This window comes from Rhinolophus sinicus, linkage group LG05, assembly GCF_036562045.2.
Source record: "Rhinolophus sinicus isolate RSC01 linkage group LG05, ASM3656204v1, whole genome shotgun sequence".
Classification (NCBI taxonomy): domain Eukaryota; kingdom Metazoa; phylum Chordata; class Mammalia; order Chiroptera; family Rhinolophidae; genus Rhinolophus; species Rhinolophus sinicus.
Genome location: NC_133755.1, coordinates 144,071,608 through 144,088,136, shown reverse-complemented (window position 1 = coordinate 144,088,136; position 16,529 = coordinate 144,071,608). Strand labels below are relative to the sequence as shown.

The following is a 16,529-nucleotide window of genomic DNA, read 5'->3' as shown; positions in this document are numbered from 1 at the left end:
AGCTTGAAAGATAAAATTACATGGCCCTCCTACCCAGGACCATATCCACTTTAATCTTGTTTCATATTTCTAAGGAAAAAGAGGAATTTATTTTTAACTTACAAATGTAACATTTTATAACTCGCTTTCTCTTAATAATTTGGAGAAATTTCTGAGCTCTTTGTGGGTGGTTTGTGAACTATCAAGACTTTTAAAAAAACAGAGTAAATGATAATGTAAATTTTTCTTTTTACAAACATACTGAGTGTGCATAATATTGTTAAAACTATTTTCTAGTTACCTTAGAACACTGGATACTTCTTAAAAATTATGACTAAAATACTGTGGAAGAATTCAATATTCTAAGCAATGCAATAAATTTTAATTATTAAAACAGTCCCAGAATAAGGTCTTATATGTGACTTTATTATCAATTATGGCTATGATCTCAAAAGAATGTTTTCTCAGCAGATAATAGGTCACATACATCATCACGGCTGTTCATTAGCTAATCAGTTACTGTAAATAGGGGCATATGTCCCTTCCACTGCTCAGACAAGCTCTGTATGCCAATGATTCCCAAATTTTCGTTAAGGCTGGGACTGAAAGTCCTGCCAATCCCCTGAACAACAGCTCACATATAATTCCATGAACTTGAAGCACTCCTTTCATAGTGAGTAGTGCTGAGATTCCATAGTTGATTACTCAGTTACAAGGGAGATTAAACATTGCTTCATTTTCTGGAAGATACAAAGAATCCCTTAGTTTTAACCAAATATGCACTACCCTTGATATAAAACATGTCTCTGTATGAAGAGCAGTGATTTGTTTCAGGTTTTTTTTTTTTTTTTTTTTGCTTAACCACTTAAATCACTGTCTGTGGAAACTTCTTTTTAAGTGAAATATATACGAGGTCATTGAAAGGGAAAAAATCCATTTAATTAATTTTCTTTTAAAGATACACGATTGCCATATTTTTAGAAATTACTTTGAAACTGAGCTAACGTATTAGAGTGGTCATGCTATGGTGACTAATTTACTGTCTGCTCTAACCTAACGCAAACAAAAGGAAAGCTGGACTTGGCACTTATTTGTACTTTTCATCTCTATTAGAAAGTACGCCTGAATGTTTGGATCTGAGATCAAGTTTGCTTGGTAGCCTCAAAGGGCAATTTTCCTTTTTTTTCAAAATTTGCTTTTGATCATTTCAGACAATTCATCCTTTTGAATGAGAAAGAGTAGAAGAGAGGAATGTCGAATGAGGTTAAGTAAACGGAGAATCTGTCACATAAAGCAAGTTTAAATCCCAGTAACAGCATCCATGCAGGACAAACGGAAGCATTATTCTTTTGAAAACATTATTCTTTTAAACAGTGTGTAATGACATCCTCCCTAGAGACTTTTTCCATGAAAGAAAAAAAATACTTCCTCAGAAGTCATTTTCTAGATTCCAAGTATAATGAGTGAAGCACAGTTAAAAGTCAAACTTATGTTTTCTTTATGTAAGAAGGTTCAAAATTAGAACGGCAAAATGTGCTCCTAAGAGTTTCTCCATGTTCTTGTTTTCTGTAACATACTGGTATTTCCATGAACAAAAAGATGTAAAAAGAGAAGATTGCCCTTATGACTTTAGACCTATAAGTCAGCAAATGTATCCTTACGGTAAAATTGGAGCCAAAGATATTTTGTTTTTAAGAGAGAAATACAGAAGACTCAAATATGCTGAATGTAAGATAATTTACTCTTCAGTTCCTTTGACCACTTTCTTATGCTGAAGTATGAACTGTGGAATATGTTGCCAGCACTCTGTGCTGCTCTTAACTCCTGTGGACTTGATTGCAGATAAGTAAGAAAATTTTACGTTTTCACAAGTTTAGTATTCCTCCCAGACACTGCCAAATCTCTCCAGAAGTGACATACTCCCTTACCCATTATGGTGACAAGGATGAGATAACATTGGTTGTAACACCCTACTCACTTTGGAGGCTACAGGTGAGATTTGGGGACATCTGAAAAGCCAGCAAAAGAATATAAATTAAGTGAGGGAGATCCAAGATAGTGAAGTAGAGAAACACGGTGCCTGAGCCCTTCTGTGAACACATTAAAATTACAACTAGATTACAGAATAATCAACCTGCAGAATCATCTGAAGTCTAGCAGAATGGAAGTCCTATAACTGAAAATATAAAGCCACATTGAGACTGGTAGTAGGTGCAGAGACGCGGAATGAGCCCCAAACCTGTGTGGTGGTTGAAAATCAGGAGGGATAGCTTGGCTGTGGAGGTTCCCCCAAAGGAGGGAGGGACCTGAGCTCCACACCAGACTCCCCACCCCAGAGTACTAGTGCCAGGAAGAGGAGCCCCTACAGCAACTGGCTGTGAAAAACCATTGGGTGGGATGAAAAACTGCAGGAAACCCAGACAGCCTCTTAAATGGCCCACACACAGGCTCACTTGCTCACAGGCACTCACCTTAGGATCTGGTGGAGGGACAGCGACTTGGAGGTGTTGGAGGCATAGGAGGAGCAGACTGAGGTGTGTGGCTGCAGGTCAAGGGCTGGATGTCAGTTGCCATTTTTCCTGTGTGGGGTCCTCTTATGCTGCAGGGCAGGCAGCTACCATCTTTAATGTGCTGAGCCCGCCCCTGACAATTACAGCCAAATCTGAATCTGATTGGTCTGGTGCGCTCCACTGCTCCACCCTGCTGACTCACTGGGTTCCCACCCTACTCATTTGCCCCAACACCCAATGCACTTTCTCCAGGAGCAGCCAGTCCCACCCATATTGCACTCTTTCTTGGAAAACTATCAGAGTCTGACAGGCCCCAGGCTCATGGCGACTGGCCTTGGTATGCTCTGAGACTTTTGCTGAATAGCGCCAGGCACTGCCATCAAACCAGAATTTACATTAACCTGGTGACCACAACTGTCACCCACTCTAATGACTCCGAGACCCTGCCTCACCCAACTTGCAGACCACACAAGGCTCTATCAGCAGCTAAACCTTAAGGGAGCCAGTAGGTGGCAGCAGGCCTCAGGGTGTCCTGGGTTTCTGCAGAACTACCTCAGGCCTGGTACTGGTGGCAGATGTCCTTGGTTTGTAGTGTGGCCTCGCCCATGCGCCTCCAGGTTTAGCACAGGCAGTGAACAACCGTGTATCACTTTGTAGCTCCTACCAGGTAGTGCCCAAACAGTCACAGGCAGTGGGTAGTGACCTGGGCCTGCACCAGAGCCCTTCTCAAAAGTCCCGAGAACCAACATACTTGGAGGTTGGCTTCAGACCACAGCAGAACACTGCCAAACTAGCCCCATAAGTGGCACTCCCAAAGGGCGGCCTCGACAGGCACCAGAGCCTACTGGGGTGAATCCCACTCACTGGGGTAAGCCATTCACAAAGCAGCCCATAAGCAGTGGATGTTGCTAAATCCCACAGCCAATCAGCCTGAGGACCAATGCCACCCACTGATATGCCAATAGTAATCAAGGCTCAACTATAACAGGAGGGCACACACAATCCACATAAATGACACACCTGGAGCACGGGGAGAAGGTGACCAGGGGGACTCCGTAACTGGGCTCCACAGGGCACCTACTACATAAGGATACTAGGTGAAGACCTGGAGACATAGCAGGGGTAGCAATACTTATAACAGACAAAAAAGACTTTAAAACAAAGGATGTATGAAGAGACAGTGAAGGACCCAGCAATCCCACTTCTGGGTATTTATCTGAAGAAACCCAAAATGCTACTTGGAGATGTGTGCATCCATATGTTCATTGCAGCATTGTTTACAATGGCCAAGATGTGGAGTGAACCTGGATGTCTGTCAAGGAAAGAATGGATAATGAGGGTATATATATATACAATGAAATATTGCTCAGCCATGGAAGGGAATGGGTTCTTGCCATCTCCAGTGGCATGGATGGACCTGGAGAATATTGTGCTGAGTGGAATATCAGACAGAGTAAGACAGATGCAACATGATTTTGCTTATATGTGGAATCTTAAGAACAAAATTAACAAACAAAACAAACTCATAGATACAGAAAACATTGTGATGGTTGCTAGATGGGAGAAGGTTTGGGGGTATGGGTGAAAAAAGGGGAAGGGATTAAGCAGTATAAATTGTTGTTACAAAGTAGTTATGGCAATGTAGGGTACAGCATAAGGAACAGAGTCAATAATACTGTGATAACTATGTATAGTGTCAGATGGGTACTAAATTTGTTGGGGTGATAGGAGGGATTTAAGGGGTGAAAAAGGTGAAGGGATTAATAAATACAAATTGGTACTTACAAAATAGTCATTGGGAGGTAAAGTACAGCATAGGGAATATAGTCAACAATATGGCAACAACTACATATAATGCCAGATGGGTACTAGACTAGTCAGGGGGATCATTTCTTTAATTATATAAATGTCTGACCACTATGCTGCACACCTGAAATTACTATAAAATAATACTGAATGTGAACTGTAATTGAAAAATTTAAAAAGGGAAGCAAAAGGGGAATAAGAGGTTCATATTTCCAGGTAAAAAACAAATAATGGGGTATAATGTAAAGCATGGGGAATATAGTCAATAATATTGTGATAGCATAGTACAGTGTCAGATGGTTGCTGGACTTATTGTGATTGCTTCTTTAGGTATATAAATGTTGAATAACTACGGTGTACCCCTGAAACTAATATACTGTGTTTTCCCAAAAATAAGACCTAGCCGGACAATCAGCTCTGTGTCTTTTGGAGCAAAAATTAATATAAGATGCGGTATTATACTAATTATATTACATTATATTATATTACATTACGTTATATTATATTATAAAGACCTGGTCTTATATTATAGTAAAATGAGACAGCATCTTATATTAATTTTTGCTCCAAAAGACACATTAGAGCTGATTGTCCGGCTAGGTCTTATTTTCAGGGAAACATGGTAATATTGTGCATGAGTTATATTTTTAATAAAAATCTTTAAAAAAATAAAGTTTAGTATTACTCAAATATCAGAAGTTGGCTTTTGTTTTAAATATTTAAAATTGATTAAACAGGTAAATAAACAGAGAAATTACTTCTTTCAATTCAAATACTATATAAGTTTAATTAATGTATGTCCAAATAAACATCTCTTCAAAGTTTTCAAAATTGTTGCATACATGTTGAATGTAATGAGACAAAGAAGACAGACACTATAGAAAAATCACAATTAGATGTTTATTTAGCAAAATAAATTTAAAGAAACTTTTCTATTAAAAAACATAATCATATCCAAATTTTAACTCCCCCATTCTTCTTTGGTATTGAAATCAATGTTCAAGATATAAAATACGTTATTTTGAAGTTTAGTCATTGGGTCTATAACAGTTTACAATAGAAAGAAAACAGAAAATTAAGTTACCTGTAATGGTTTTATTTGTTGAACAACCAATGGATGCATAAAAGCAATCAGTTATGTGTGTGCAGAGTTCAACATCAAGGAAATATTCATTCATAGATACATATTTTCTAATGGAAATATATTTTAAGCTTTTAATGCTTTTCTGCCATCATTTTACTATGTTATCTGAACAGTAATCCAATATGCAGGTGCTGTTATTCACTTAACTAATGAACTACTCTCCAAGGAGGCTGATACCACCATACCAGGACTTAGCAACATTTATTTTCAACAGGACTACACCATTAAAAAAAAAAAAAAAGTCTGTATTTCTCAGAATTGTGTGCTTCAGTCTTCTCATAAAACAGTATCTGGAGATTGCTAATAGCATTAAATTAACATGAATATTTTCAAATTCTATCTAAGTCTTTTTTGTTTCTCGTAAGAAAAAATATTATAAAACCAGACATTTTGTTTCTTGTAGGAGTAGCATTATGTGGACCGCTAAATTAGCCATCCCAAACACTTCCAGAAACACCATGTGACAACCGAGCTACTCTTACTCCTTTGATAAATTCTTTGTGTGTGCCAATGCTGATTCCTCCATGTCCTTGCCTTCTTGTGTGAAGATATCTTCCCCTTAATTTGTTAAAATGAATCTGAGAAAAAAATCCAATAACAAACTAGGGCAGTAATATATATATATATTTTTTGGCATAGATTTATGACCACAAACTATCAAGCAATTGATAGGTTCAGTGCTAACACTGTGATTGGGAACAAGAAGAGTACAACCATAATAAAACACAGCTATCTATTAGGAGGACTGCATAAAGACATCTTTGGCCATGTAGGCTCTGGGCCCTCTGGAAATAAGTCAGTTGCATTGCCAACATGACAAAGAAAATAGCGATGTTCAGAATCAGGAACAGTCTGGTATACGAAGCAGATAATGATGGGGCTTTGCTGCCAGTAGTTGTCACCATCCGTGCTTGTCCAAACCGGCCTTTCATCAAGCCATTATTTTTGTGTTTCTCATATGTTATATCTGCAAAATCTAAAAGGTCTTTCATTTCTTCATCTTCATCGATGGGCAGTTCTTTCTGTGCCAAAATCTGAGCTTTCTGTCGAATCTTTTTTTCATTGACTTCAATTTGTGCAAAAATATCAGGGACGGCATCCACAAATTTATAGCGTTTGCCTACCCTTCGGTTTTTCTTTGACTTGCTTTGCTGCTGTTGTTGCTGTGATATGGCGAAGATCCTGTCGATGGCCTCCTCAGTCTGTCTCTTATCTGAAAATCTCAGCAGCCGCTCAGCAGTCTTCCTGAAGCTAGCTGTGTTCCGGACTCGGGACAGGATCTGCTTCTCCAGCAGCTGGAACACTGGCTTAAAATGCTGCAGGTTCTTCTCCACAGCAGCTGCGTAGTCCTTCACCTCAGGGACAGTGGTGCTCCTGATGGCTGAACTCCGGTCAAACAGAATTTTCTGACGATCTGCAATGACCTGTGCAAAGGCGGACTGTCCTGTGGTCTCCCCTGTCCAGAGGTAAATGGCGTAGGCGTGCCGGCTGGTGGCTATGAACACATCCAGTTGTTGAGAGTCCCCATGGATGCTAAAGCTCTGAACATCTACGGATGGCCCTATGAAGAGGTAAGCTGCCCTGGTGATGGGACTTCGGAGGTGCATGGTGACATTCACATAGTTTGTCCCATTGTAGGGATAGCCACGAGGGTATGTCACTGAAGCAAAGGTGGCTTTCTCACTGTAGCCAGTATCATCCATCCAGTACATTTTATAGAGGCCATCTCGCTGCCTGATGAAAGCCCCATGGACCCCATCAACCACGGTCTCCTCAAAAGGGAAATCCACATTGTGGAAGAAGCTTGCTGCTGTCTCCAAAGGGCTCTCCTCTCCCAGATGTATTTCATCCACCAGGAGGAGAAGCTGTGGATGCAGGAGGATCAGATTCCTCTGAACATTCTTCAGATTGAGATGGGGGTTATAAGCTCCCACACCTTCTCCTCGGATGAAAACCACCCCATTTTTCTCCCCTGCTGCAACCACTCTCCCTTGACAGCTCGCTGCTACATCGTGCTTGTATTTAGACCATTTTGATGAGCAATCTTCTGTGACCTGACCCTCCCACGGAGAAAAGCAGCTCTTTGACACAGCTGGGGAAAACATCAAAACATTGTTGAAGAACGTGTATTTTGGCCCGTAGAGAGCCTCAGTAATGAAAGGCACACCATTGGGAGCAAAAGTAAATGAGTTTTGATCAGGATGCTCATGGCCTGCATTAAAATTTCTCCATCCTTTGATCCAATCTTTGTATTTGTTTCTGTGGACAATGTCATATATTGCACGTCCCCCAAGTTTTCCTGACTTGAAGGAAAGAAAAGACCTATTGATTTCTGCAGGCAATGCACTTCCGTAAGTCACGACACCCCAGTCTTCAAAATAATGCAATGTAGGGGTGCCAAAATCTGGAGGAGGAACCGATTTCAAGCTGGCATCATACCTGAAAGAATTAAAAATTAATTCGTTTTCTGGTGGGAGTGAAAATACCACATCAGAACTGCGATGCCACACTTGGTAATGCAGCTGGAAGAAAATAACACCAAAGCTACCCAGGGCACTGGCAGTGTAGACTGTATTAGGGACATTTCTGGGACGTTTCTGAGAACACCCACGGACGTTCAGCATGCGCAGGGGGACACCCTTGGTGAAAGCGAGACGAAGTATCTTTACATGTGATTCTTGGGTCTGAATCTGAAATGATTGCTGCTGCTAACCACTAGAAGAACCTTCTTCACGCAATGATGTCGGAGCTGCCATCCCAATGACTGGGGCTCACAGAATTAAGCACTTCATCTAAACTTCTGGATAAGGGGCTTCGAGTCTAGACTCTAGCAAGCCTTGAGTTAGAATGAAATATGTTCTGCAACACACGGTATTATTAAAATTTGGTAGAGTACTTTTTGCCCTCCAACAACATTAATTTAAATAGACTTGAACTTCACGTATTAGATTAAATTTATGCCAATATATCACATCTAAGAATATGAACAGATGAAATTCAGGAAACTTATTAATACTGAAGGATTTCTAATTGAAGGCTACCACTGCCTAGCCCATATCCAAAGGTTTTGTTTTAATCTGCAGACGATGTCATGCATTTTGGACAATAAATTACCTCTTTTTATTTATGATAATTTTATCAAAGTCATATAGAAATTAACGTTAAACTTCCACAGTGATTAAGAACACAGGTTTTTGATTCAGAAAGGCCACAAAAATAATAATAAACATGATCGCTGGCTTTGAGGATTTGAGGTAACAGCCTTGACAGGCTCCTATGATCTCCTGTTCAGAGGAAGAAAGGCAGACATGTATTATTAGCTCTTAGATACTTTTTCCTGAAGTTAATCAATCACCTATGGTGGAGTTAATCTTACTGGTGTTTGATTTTGGCTGTTTTGTCTGTTGTTCTAGAGTCTCAGTTTCAGGACATCAGAAATTATGTCTCTACCTAGGTCTAGCACAACAATGTTGGCTTAATTTTGTGATTTAACAAATCCAGATACAAACTGAATTTGCCATCCTTCTCTCAGTTTTTGGTCAGTTTGCACATTCCTATAAGGCAGATTTTAAACCAAGTTAGACTTAGCATTAATCTGACTCCTATAGTCAGCTTTATAGACCTCTCTATGCTACTTATATATTGTTAAAGATTATTAAATAATGACTATTAAATAATGATTTCATACCCCTAAAAGGAGTCGAGAATGGTTGCATTTTCATTTATATTTAGTTCATCTGTGCATATAGTTTATAAAAATGCTGGCTAAACTATACACAGTTATTCTTTTCTAATGTTATTTTCCTCGTGTTTAAATTTTTAAAAGATAATGAAGAGAAATAATCAAACCACAGAAGCTTATTTTGGAGTTGAATGCAAATTTCAAAAGGCTAAAAAGACATCAGAGATTAATGATTAACTAGCTCCCTGTAATTTTTATTTTAATTTATTGAATGCCAACAGTATATTTGGCAGTACTTTAAAAAGGAGACCCTGGCTTCTCTTTCTGGGCTTAAAAGATTAAGGCAAAAAAAATTACATAGTTCTTTCATTATCAAAGTGAAACTGTCAAATACTGTCAAATACTTTTGAATAGTTTTGAAAATTTAGTAACAGTTTTGCAATTAGAAGATTATAATGTTCCATTTACCAAAACAAGATAAAATATTTTACTACCTTAATTTTTTTTTTGGTGCGATTATCAGAATAACCCAGTCTAAATTTTGTGGTTTTCTCTTTGTATGATTTCAAAAATGATATAAATCAAAACATATATATCTATGAAATAGTGTGAACCTAGGACATCTCTAATATAAGAAAACCAAAAACTGCAAACAGTAATTAGGTCTTGAATGCAAGCAAATGTTTCTAACAGCGTTTCAAACACTGTGACATGAATTAAAGTTGCAAGTACTTAGGTGACATAAAGAAAAAGTTTTTAAAAGTGCTTTAGATTAGTTTTTTTTTTAATGCAAATAACTAGCGTACTGTATCCCTCTGTACAATTTCTTTTTAAAACCAGTCCAACGTGTCATACCAGAGAAATTCAGTGTGAAGAGTACACCAGCGCTGCCCTTTGGATGGTGTCCCTGGACCTTCCACCACACGGTTCTTTCTGATTTGGTCAGCCAGCCAGTTACCACTGCCATTACGCATGACAAATTTATCCAGGAACACTAACTGGCTTTCTGGACCATAAAACCAGTTGTAATTTGAGTCTGCAATAGCCACCGTTCTTTGAAACCCTGGGGGAAGAAGTTTGACAGTATTAAGATAAGTTTAAAACTGCACGCTCCCAATAAAGGTCTAAACAATGATTTTTAATCATGTCTGCAAATTAGAATCAATTGTGCATCCTGGATAAAAACTAACAAATAAAACCACAATGCTCATGCTCCTGGGACCAATTAATCAGAATCCCTCCGAATGTCTTCCACAAATCTTGTGTGCAACTTTGTATTTGCTGTGTGTCAACTTGTCAATGGTGATGGAAATGCCACTACCATTAACACTTAGACACACTGCCCACCTTTCTCCTTTCCCAACGTCCATCTATGTGAATTATATTCGCATAGGTACATACACTATCGTCTTGTATATGGTGAGTTCCTGAACCAAAAATGAGCGCCAGCTTCCTACCAACCCATCCACATCCCACGCCAAGACAATAACATAAGATGTTTCAATTTGGCCTCCAATAATATGGAAGTTATAAGGTTTGGGGGACAAACTGAGTTTCTATAGGAAGAAAACAATTCCCACAGAAGATCCTGCCAGTATGTATTGCTGGAAGTCAAAGAAAAGAGAGAAAATGCAAAGCTAATACTGGAACAGGTTAGAAACATAAAAGCAGGTAAGACTGAATGGGCTCCAAGCATTCTTGAAAAAGAATGGGAGAAAACTCTGGGACAGACAGGAATAATCACTACTAGAACAGCCACTGTAGAGCAAAAAAGAGACATGTTGAAAAGAGACTGACTTAACACAGAATCCCTTCTAAATGTTAGCATGACTGTACTTCCGTGATTTACACGTAATGTTTTTGCTTCTACCAGTTTAGTGAAGGCTCTTCCAAGTAAATCTTATTATAAAATGTGATTTTCTGAATCTTCTACTAGTCTGTGAGTTCCCTGAAAACAGGTATGTTTTATTCCCCTTTGAATCCCCTGCCTAGAACAGTGACTGGCACACAGATGTTCAATAAAAGCCTGTTGAATTAACTGACACAAATATTTGAATCCTTCTCCTACAGGTGTTCATACTGTGTTTTCCACCAGCTTAGGAAGTAGCCACATACACAGCTCACAGCAGACCCAAGCCCTGCTGTTGTGGGCTGTTAGATCTCAGCTCAAATTACAAAGCATGGAGACCACTTAAAGGTCCCTTCTCTAGATGGCCTTTGTTTATCACGATGAACTATAATACAGGTCTCTCCTGCATGTCTAAGAACGAGGAATAAAACAATGGGGTCTGAATGTAAGTGTCTAAACTAAATCTTAGTATGGTTCTTTGGCTCCGCAGTATTTTTTTGAAAACTAATCCAATAATCCAATGGATTGGAGATTCTATCCAATCCATGTGTATACAACCAGAGCAAAAAGATTTAAATAACAAATTCTTAACTGTAGATCTAGAATGATCATCTAAAAATTGAACTTCACTGGGGGAAATCCTGATGAAAATCTATCTCCTAAACTCCTTGTAACACATTAGTCCTGCTTAGAAATAAGGAGAATTACAAGGTGCTCCTAGAAATAAATAAATTCTTAAATCATATATATCTTTTTTTGAGAGCTAGTTCTCTTAGACTAAGGTACACAGCAACAAGATATTAGCTTTACAGCAATTCATTTCTTGGTTAGTTTTCCATATTTTTACACTATTTATTTCAATAAAATATTTAAAGAAAATACTAAATCTCCAACTTAAAACATGTAGGTGCGAGCTTTCATTTTGAATCATGCCTATACAGTTTAGATGAAAAAATTATAAACTAAAATCCAAACATCAGGGATCACACAAAAAGGAAAATTAACATGTAATCATAAATGCTGATATTCTGTTCAGAATCATGAAAATTAATTTGTAGATGTGCCTAAGTTTTACATATACAAAAATAAAAGTCCTCTGGAGGCTACAAATTACATTTGATCCATTATGCTCCAAATTTTACAGTACCTAAATCACAAATCCTCACGTTAACTTCCATGATGTTCTGGCTATATAACTCTTAAAGTGAATTTGACTGATTTTTTTTTTTTTTAAATCCCGTTAACCACAACATGGCTAAAACCCCACATGTCTCTAGCCCATTGTCATAACCAAGAAAAATTACAACAGTTAATGTTGTCCCACTTGTGATACCTCACTATACCTGGCAGGATGGTTCTGTACATAAATGCAAAATGTTGTTTCAGCCATGGATGGCCAAAGTGGTTGATGTCAAAATGCCTCTGCACCAGGAACATATACTGGAAGAGTGATCTGGTGGTGTAGCTGCCATACGCAACCCCTTCATAGAGGGAGCCATCCGTCACCTCTCGGAGCAAGACCAGAGACTTCTCCATGATGGTCAGAACTTGTTTGGTCCACAAGTAGGCTTCTTGAAGATATCCTGAAGGATGAAAACATGTAGAAACAATGACTCAGGTTGTAATAAAACATAAACAAAATATGTGGCCAAATAAAACCCTCGGACTTATCTGAGCAGTTTATATTACAAAGCTGCATTTTGTACAACTCTCCCTTATCAACATTATAAATAACATCCTGCATTTAATCCAGGTTTGCGATGGGTCCATGATGTAAGTTAAGACGTTCTTGAATATAGGTCATTTATTAAATGAAGATAAACTTTTAAATGAATATCAGACATTTTCCAATCTTTAATATACTGAAACCACATCACATCTAAGATTATGAATTGCACATAAGTTTATGTCTGCAGGAAAAGATCTGTATATTGGTACTTTTAATTCAATTTTCCTAAAAACTGCTATTTGAAAATAGGTTTTGAAGTTTATTACTTTACAAAACTTTCACCACTATTTAATAGGATTTGTAATACGCTGCAAATATTATAAAGTCTAAATGAGCAGTCTTCAATTTGTGCTGTCATTAGGAGACAGTTTCTCATCCTTCTTGTGCTTTTCCGTTCCTTAGGATCTGAAAAAGCAGCACAGTGGGGGAAAGAGACCATTGGAGGGCAATCTAAGGGCGAAAAAAATCAACTGGGAGTCCAGAATCTGCCAGAAATGAGCTACATAATTTTGTTCAAGCACGTCTTCAACCTGTCACATCCTTCAATTTCCCCAACTGAAAATTAAAGGTCTAAAATCTTACAAAAAAAAAAAAAAAAAAAAAATCAACTCAGAAATGCTGGCTTTCTATAATTCTTGCAAGACTAGCATTTAGGTAACAATAACAACTCCTCATATTTCTTTAACATTTGTAATTTACACAGCACTGAACATAATCTTACTTAATCCTTTAACAACCCAATTATGCATTATAACTCCAAAATTACAGAAAGGTTGACTTGTTCAAGACCTCTGGCACAGAACTAAAAATGAACAGGACTTTTGATCTGAACCCAGGTCTTAAGATTTAACGTTTGTTTTGTCTGCCTGTATTTAACACACAACCTGGGAATAAAATTAAGTTCACTGCTCCAAATGTGGGTGGAGTCTTATCGCTTCATTCCCACAGATGTGTGTGATCATCAGTGCTGAACACTCTACCAGGACCTACTAGGTGTGGGGGCTTCCAGAGGCCCAGGTACCACCGTTCCCAGCCTAAATTCAAGGTCCTAGGATAAGGAAATCCTGGGTCCCATCTCCTGAGGCCAACACCGTTCTCAGGCTTGGCTGTGCAGAGGTGACTGTTCATTGTTCCCTGGATCCACTTCCAATGTAGCTCCGCACCTGACATGGCAGTCTTCTGGATAGTTTGCAATTTCCATTCCCTAACTGTTAGGGCTTAAAATTCCAACCATTTTCATCTTTCTCCTCTCTGTATCGTCCATCCGTAACCAGACACCAATGTGACTGATGCTTAAAATCAAGCCTGTTACTCACTGCTCCCTGGATATGTTACCTCATTTTTCTTATTTTTCCTTACAACAACCCTGGTCAAGAGATATGAGACAATCTCTGCCAACATACTTTGTAAACTTCAAATCTGTCAATATGCTGTACTGATGTTAATGATGTTATTTTCCCACAATCCATCACCTTACCTGGAATGGCCTTCATTATTTTCACTTACCATACCCTATCCATCCTTGAACGTCCCATGAACATCCTCAAACTCACTTAAAGAACACTGTTCTTTTGAATTCAAAGTCAATGCACTCGCATGGTATAGAACTGTAACTTCATGATACCTCATGTCATTCCCTAGTGCTATTATAACTATTAGGCAATCATTTAAACATTTCACATTTGTCTTCTTTCCAACTGATTTGTAAACTGCTTATATGTGATCCTGTGGCCCGTGCACCAAGCCTTAGATGGGATTAGCAGAACAGACAGAAAATTCTAATTCTCCCACTTTTGAGATTTTATGTGAGTCCAGTGGGAACTACAGGTGTGCTCTAAGCCACCTCAGTCAGTATCTATAATGCTGGTCTGGAGGACATAAAATTACGGAAACAGCCTGGCCAAAGCAGCTCCTAAAGTTAGTGAGTATGCCAAGAAAGCGGGAACTGTAAGCCTAATTATTAATTAAGGTGTCTAGGACCAGAGATTTCACCCCCTTTCCTATAAATGTGTGCCTTGCTTATGTAGGGGCTCCAGGACTGTATCTCAGAGCAACCTATAACTTTCATCAGAAAATAAATGCATATGAAAACTCCAGTCAGAGGAGAAGTAAAATTTTGATCCAATCTGAACCTTGGGATTAAATTTTGTTTTTGTGAGCGTAGGAGGCAAAGGGACCCAGGATGAAAATTCACCCTCTTAATTAAGCTTTCCTTAAATTATGTACTATGAAGTGAATTTCTATTCCAAGAGAGGCAACCACATATAGTGAAAAGAGATTGAACTTTTGAGTTTGGCCAGAAGTAGATCCAAACCCCAGCTACCTTACGTGGTTGATATGAGACTTAAATATGGATAAGAATAATCACATGTCATATGCTCAATTAATGTTAGTTTCTTTTCCTCTAAGATCTAATAAAAAATGATAGTTGCTTGATGTGACAAGGGAGGAAACTAATCTTGAGGGAAAATCTGATGTTGGATAATCTGTAAAATGCTTATTTATCCTAGAGGGGATATAATCAAAAGTTAAATTCTTTTAGATTTGCCAGCTCCAAGTATCTATTTAATATCCTAATAATTCACTATGATCTTAGAGCTGCTTTTCTTAAATACAATCATATGTAGTCATTTACAGACTTTCACAGGAGTTGTAATTAAGTCAAAATTGCAAGAACAAAGAAAATGTAATATTGGCAATTATGTTATCTATTCAGGCAAAGTCGCTATATGATCCACAAAAGTCACTCCCAAATTTGACCTAAATGATCTCTAATTCTTTAGAGAGCAGTGGTGTACTGATACACATTTGTGTACAATGACAATTCATTTCAAATAATAAATCACTGTTTAGCTTTTAAAAACTCCATTTATCCAGGCTGACTGTCTTCATTGTCAAAATTCTCTGGAAAAATGAACACTGACCAATTCTCCTGTGCTGTAAGAATATGGCTTGGGACAATCAGAAGCCATAATTAAATAACCTGCAAGCTAATATAACTATCAGAAATGAGAAGAGAGATGTCTCGAAATTCTCTACGAGATGCCGTAGGTATTGCCTCATCTCATAGGCTTAGTTGGGATCCAAGTATGAACATGACTAAGACTGGTTAGGAAAATGCCTGGGTCACAGCATGGCAGCTATGACTCATGTCAGCTTGGGCATCCCTTAGCTGTGTCCACACGCACCTTGGTTCATCAGAACTAGGCTTCCTGTGAGCAAAGCCATGCAGTTGGTGGGCTGATGATTGTGCAGGTATTGAAACCCCCATCCTCTCCTGTATGACGTTTCATACATATATCCCGAGGCATTGGCAATCACTTCAAGAAACTTCTCCTGTTGTGTCTTGCTCAGGTAGTTGTACAAGAAGTCATAGGCAGTGGCAAAGCCAACCAGGGAGTGAGCGAGCGGAACTTCATCCCAGGGAGCATCTTTCACCAACCTGCAAAGGAAAACACGCCATGCCAATGAGTACAGCAAGGCTCACGGCTTTCATCACACCGGTTAAATGTCTATCACTCAGACTAAAGGACACAATTGAAGATATAATCCAAGAGGTTCAAGAACACGGAATCAACTTCCCTCCACATTAGCCATATACATCAAGTGTGGCTAATGTGAAAATTACAGAGGTAACACTTTTCTCTCTCAGGCTTCTGGCAACATCGAGGTGGTGAGAATTTTTACTTTTAGTTTTTCACTCTTGATGAGAGGTAGTGGGATATGTTCAAAGAGACCTAAAGCACCTAACACGCAGTAGCAAGGCAAAATTCTCTGGTGCACCATCTATCTAGCACTCTCTGTCCCCTTCTTACCTGAGTAAGAGGTTC

General features: G+C 38.6%; 1 protein-coding gene across 3 annotated transcripts in view; it reads right to left on the bottom strand.

Annotated features, from left to right (window-relative positions):
• Nucleotides 1-5,175: 5,175 nt before the first annotated feature.
• Nucleotides 5,176-16,529, bottom strand: part of DSE (dermatan sulfate epimerase) — a 58,052-nt gene continuing 46,698 nt past the window's right edge. For all 3 annotated transcript variants that reach the window (XM_074333467.1, XM_074333468.1, XM_019741364.2), the window contains exons 3-6: nucleotides 15,888-16,141; nucleotides 12,314-12,553; nucleotides 9,977-10,184; nucleotides 5,176-7,878 (exon numbers count right to left, since the gene is read on the bottom strand). In XM_074333467.1, coding sequence (XP_074189568.1) covers nucleotides 6,120-7,878; nucleotides 9,977-10,184; nucleotides 12,314-12,553; nucleotides 15,888-16,141 — 2,461 coding nt within the window. In that variant the 3' untranslated portion in view covers nucleotides 5,176-6,119. The remainder of the gene's footprint in view (nucleotides 7,879-9,976; nucleotides 10,185-12,313; nucleotides 12,554-15,887; nucleotides 16,142-16,529) is intronic.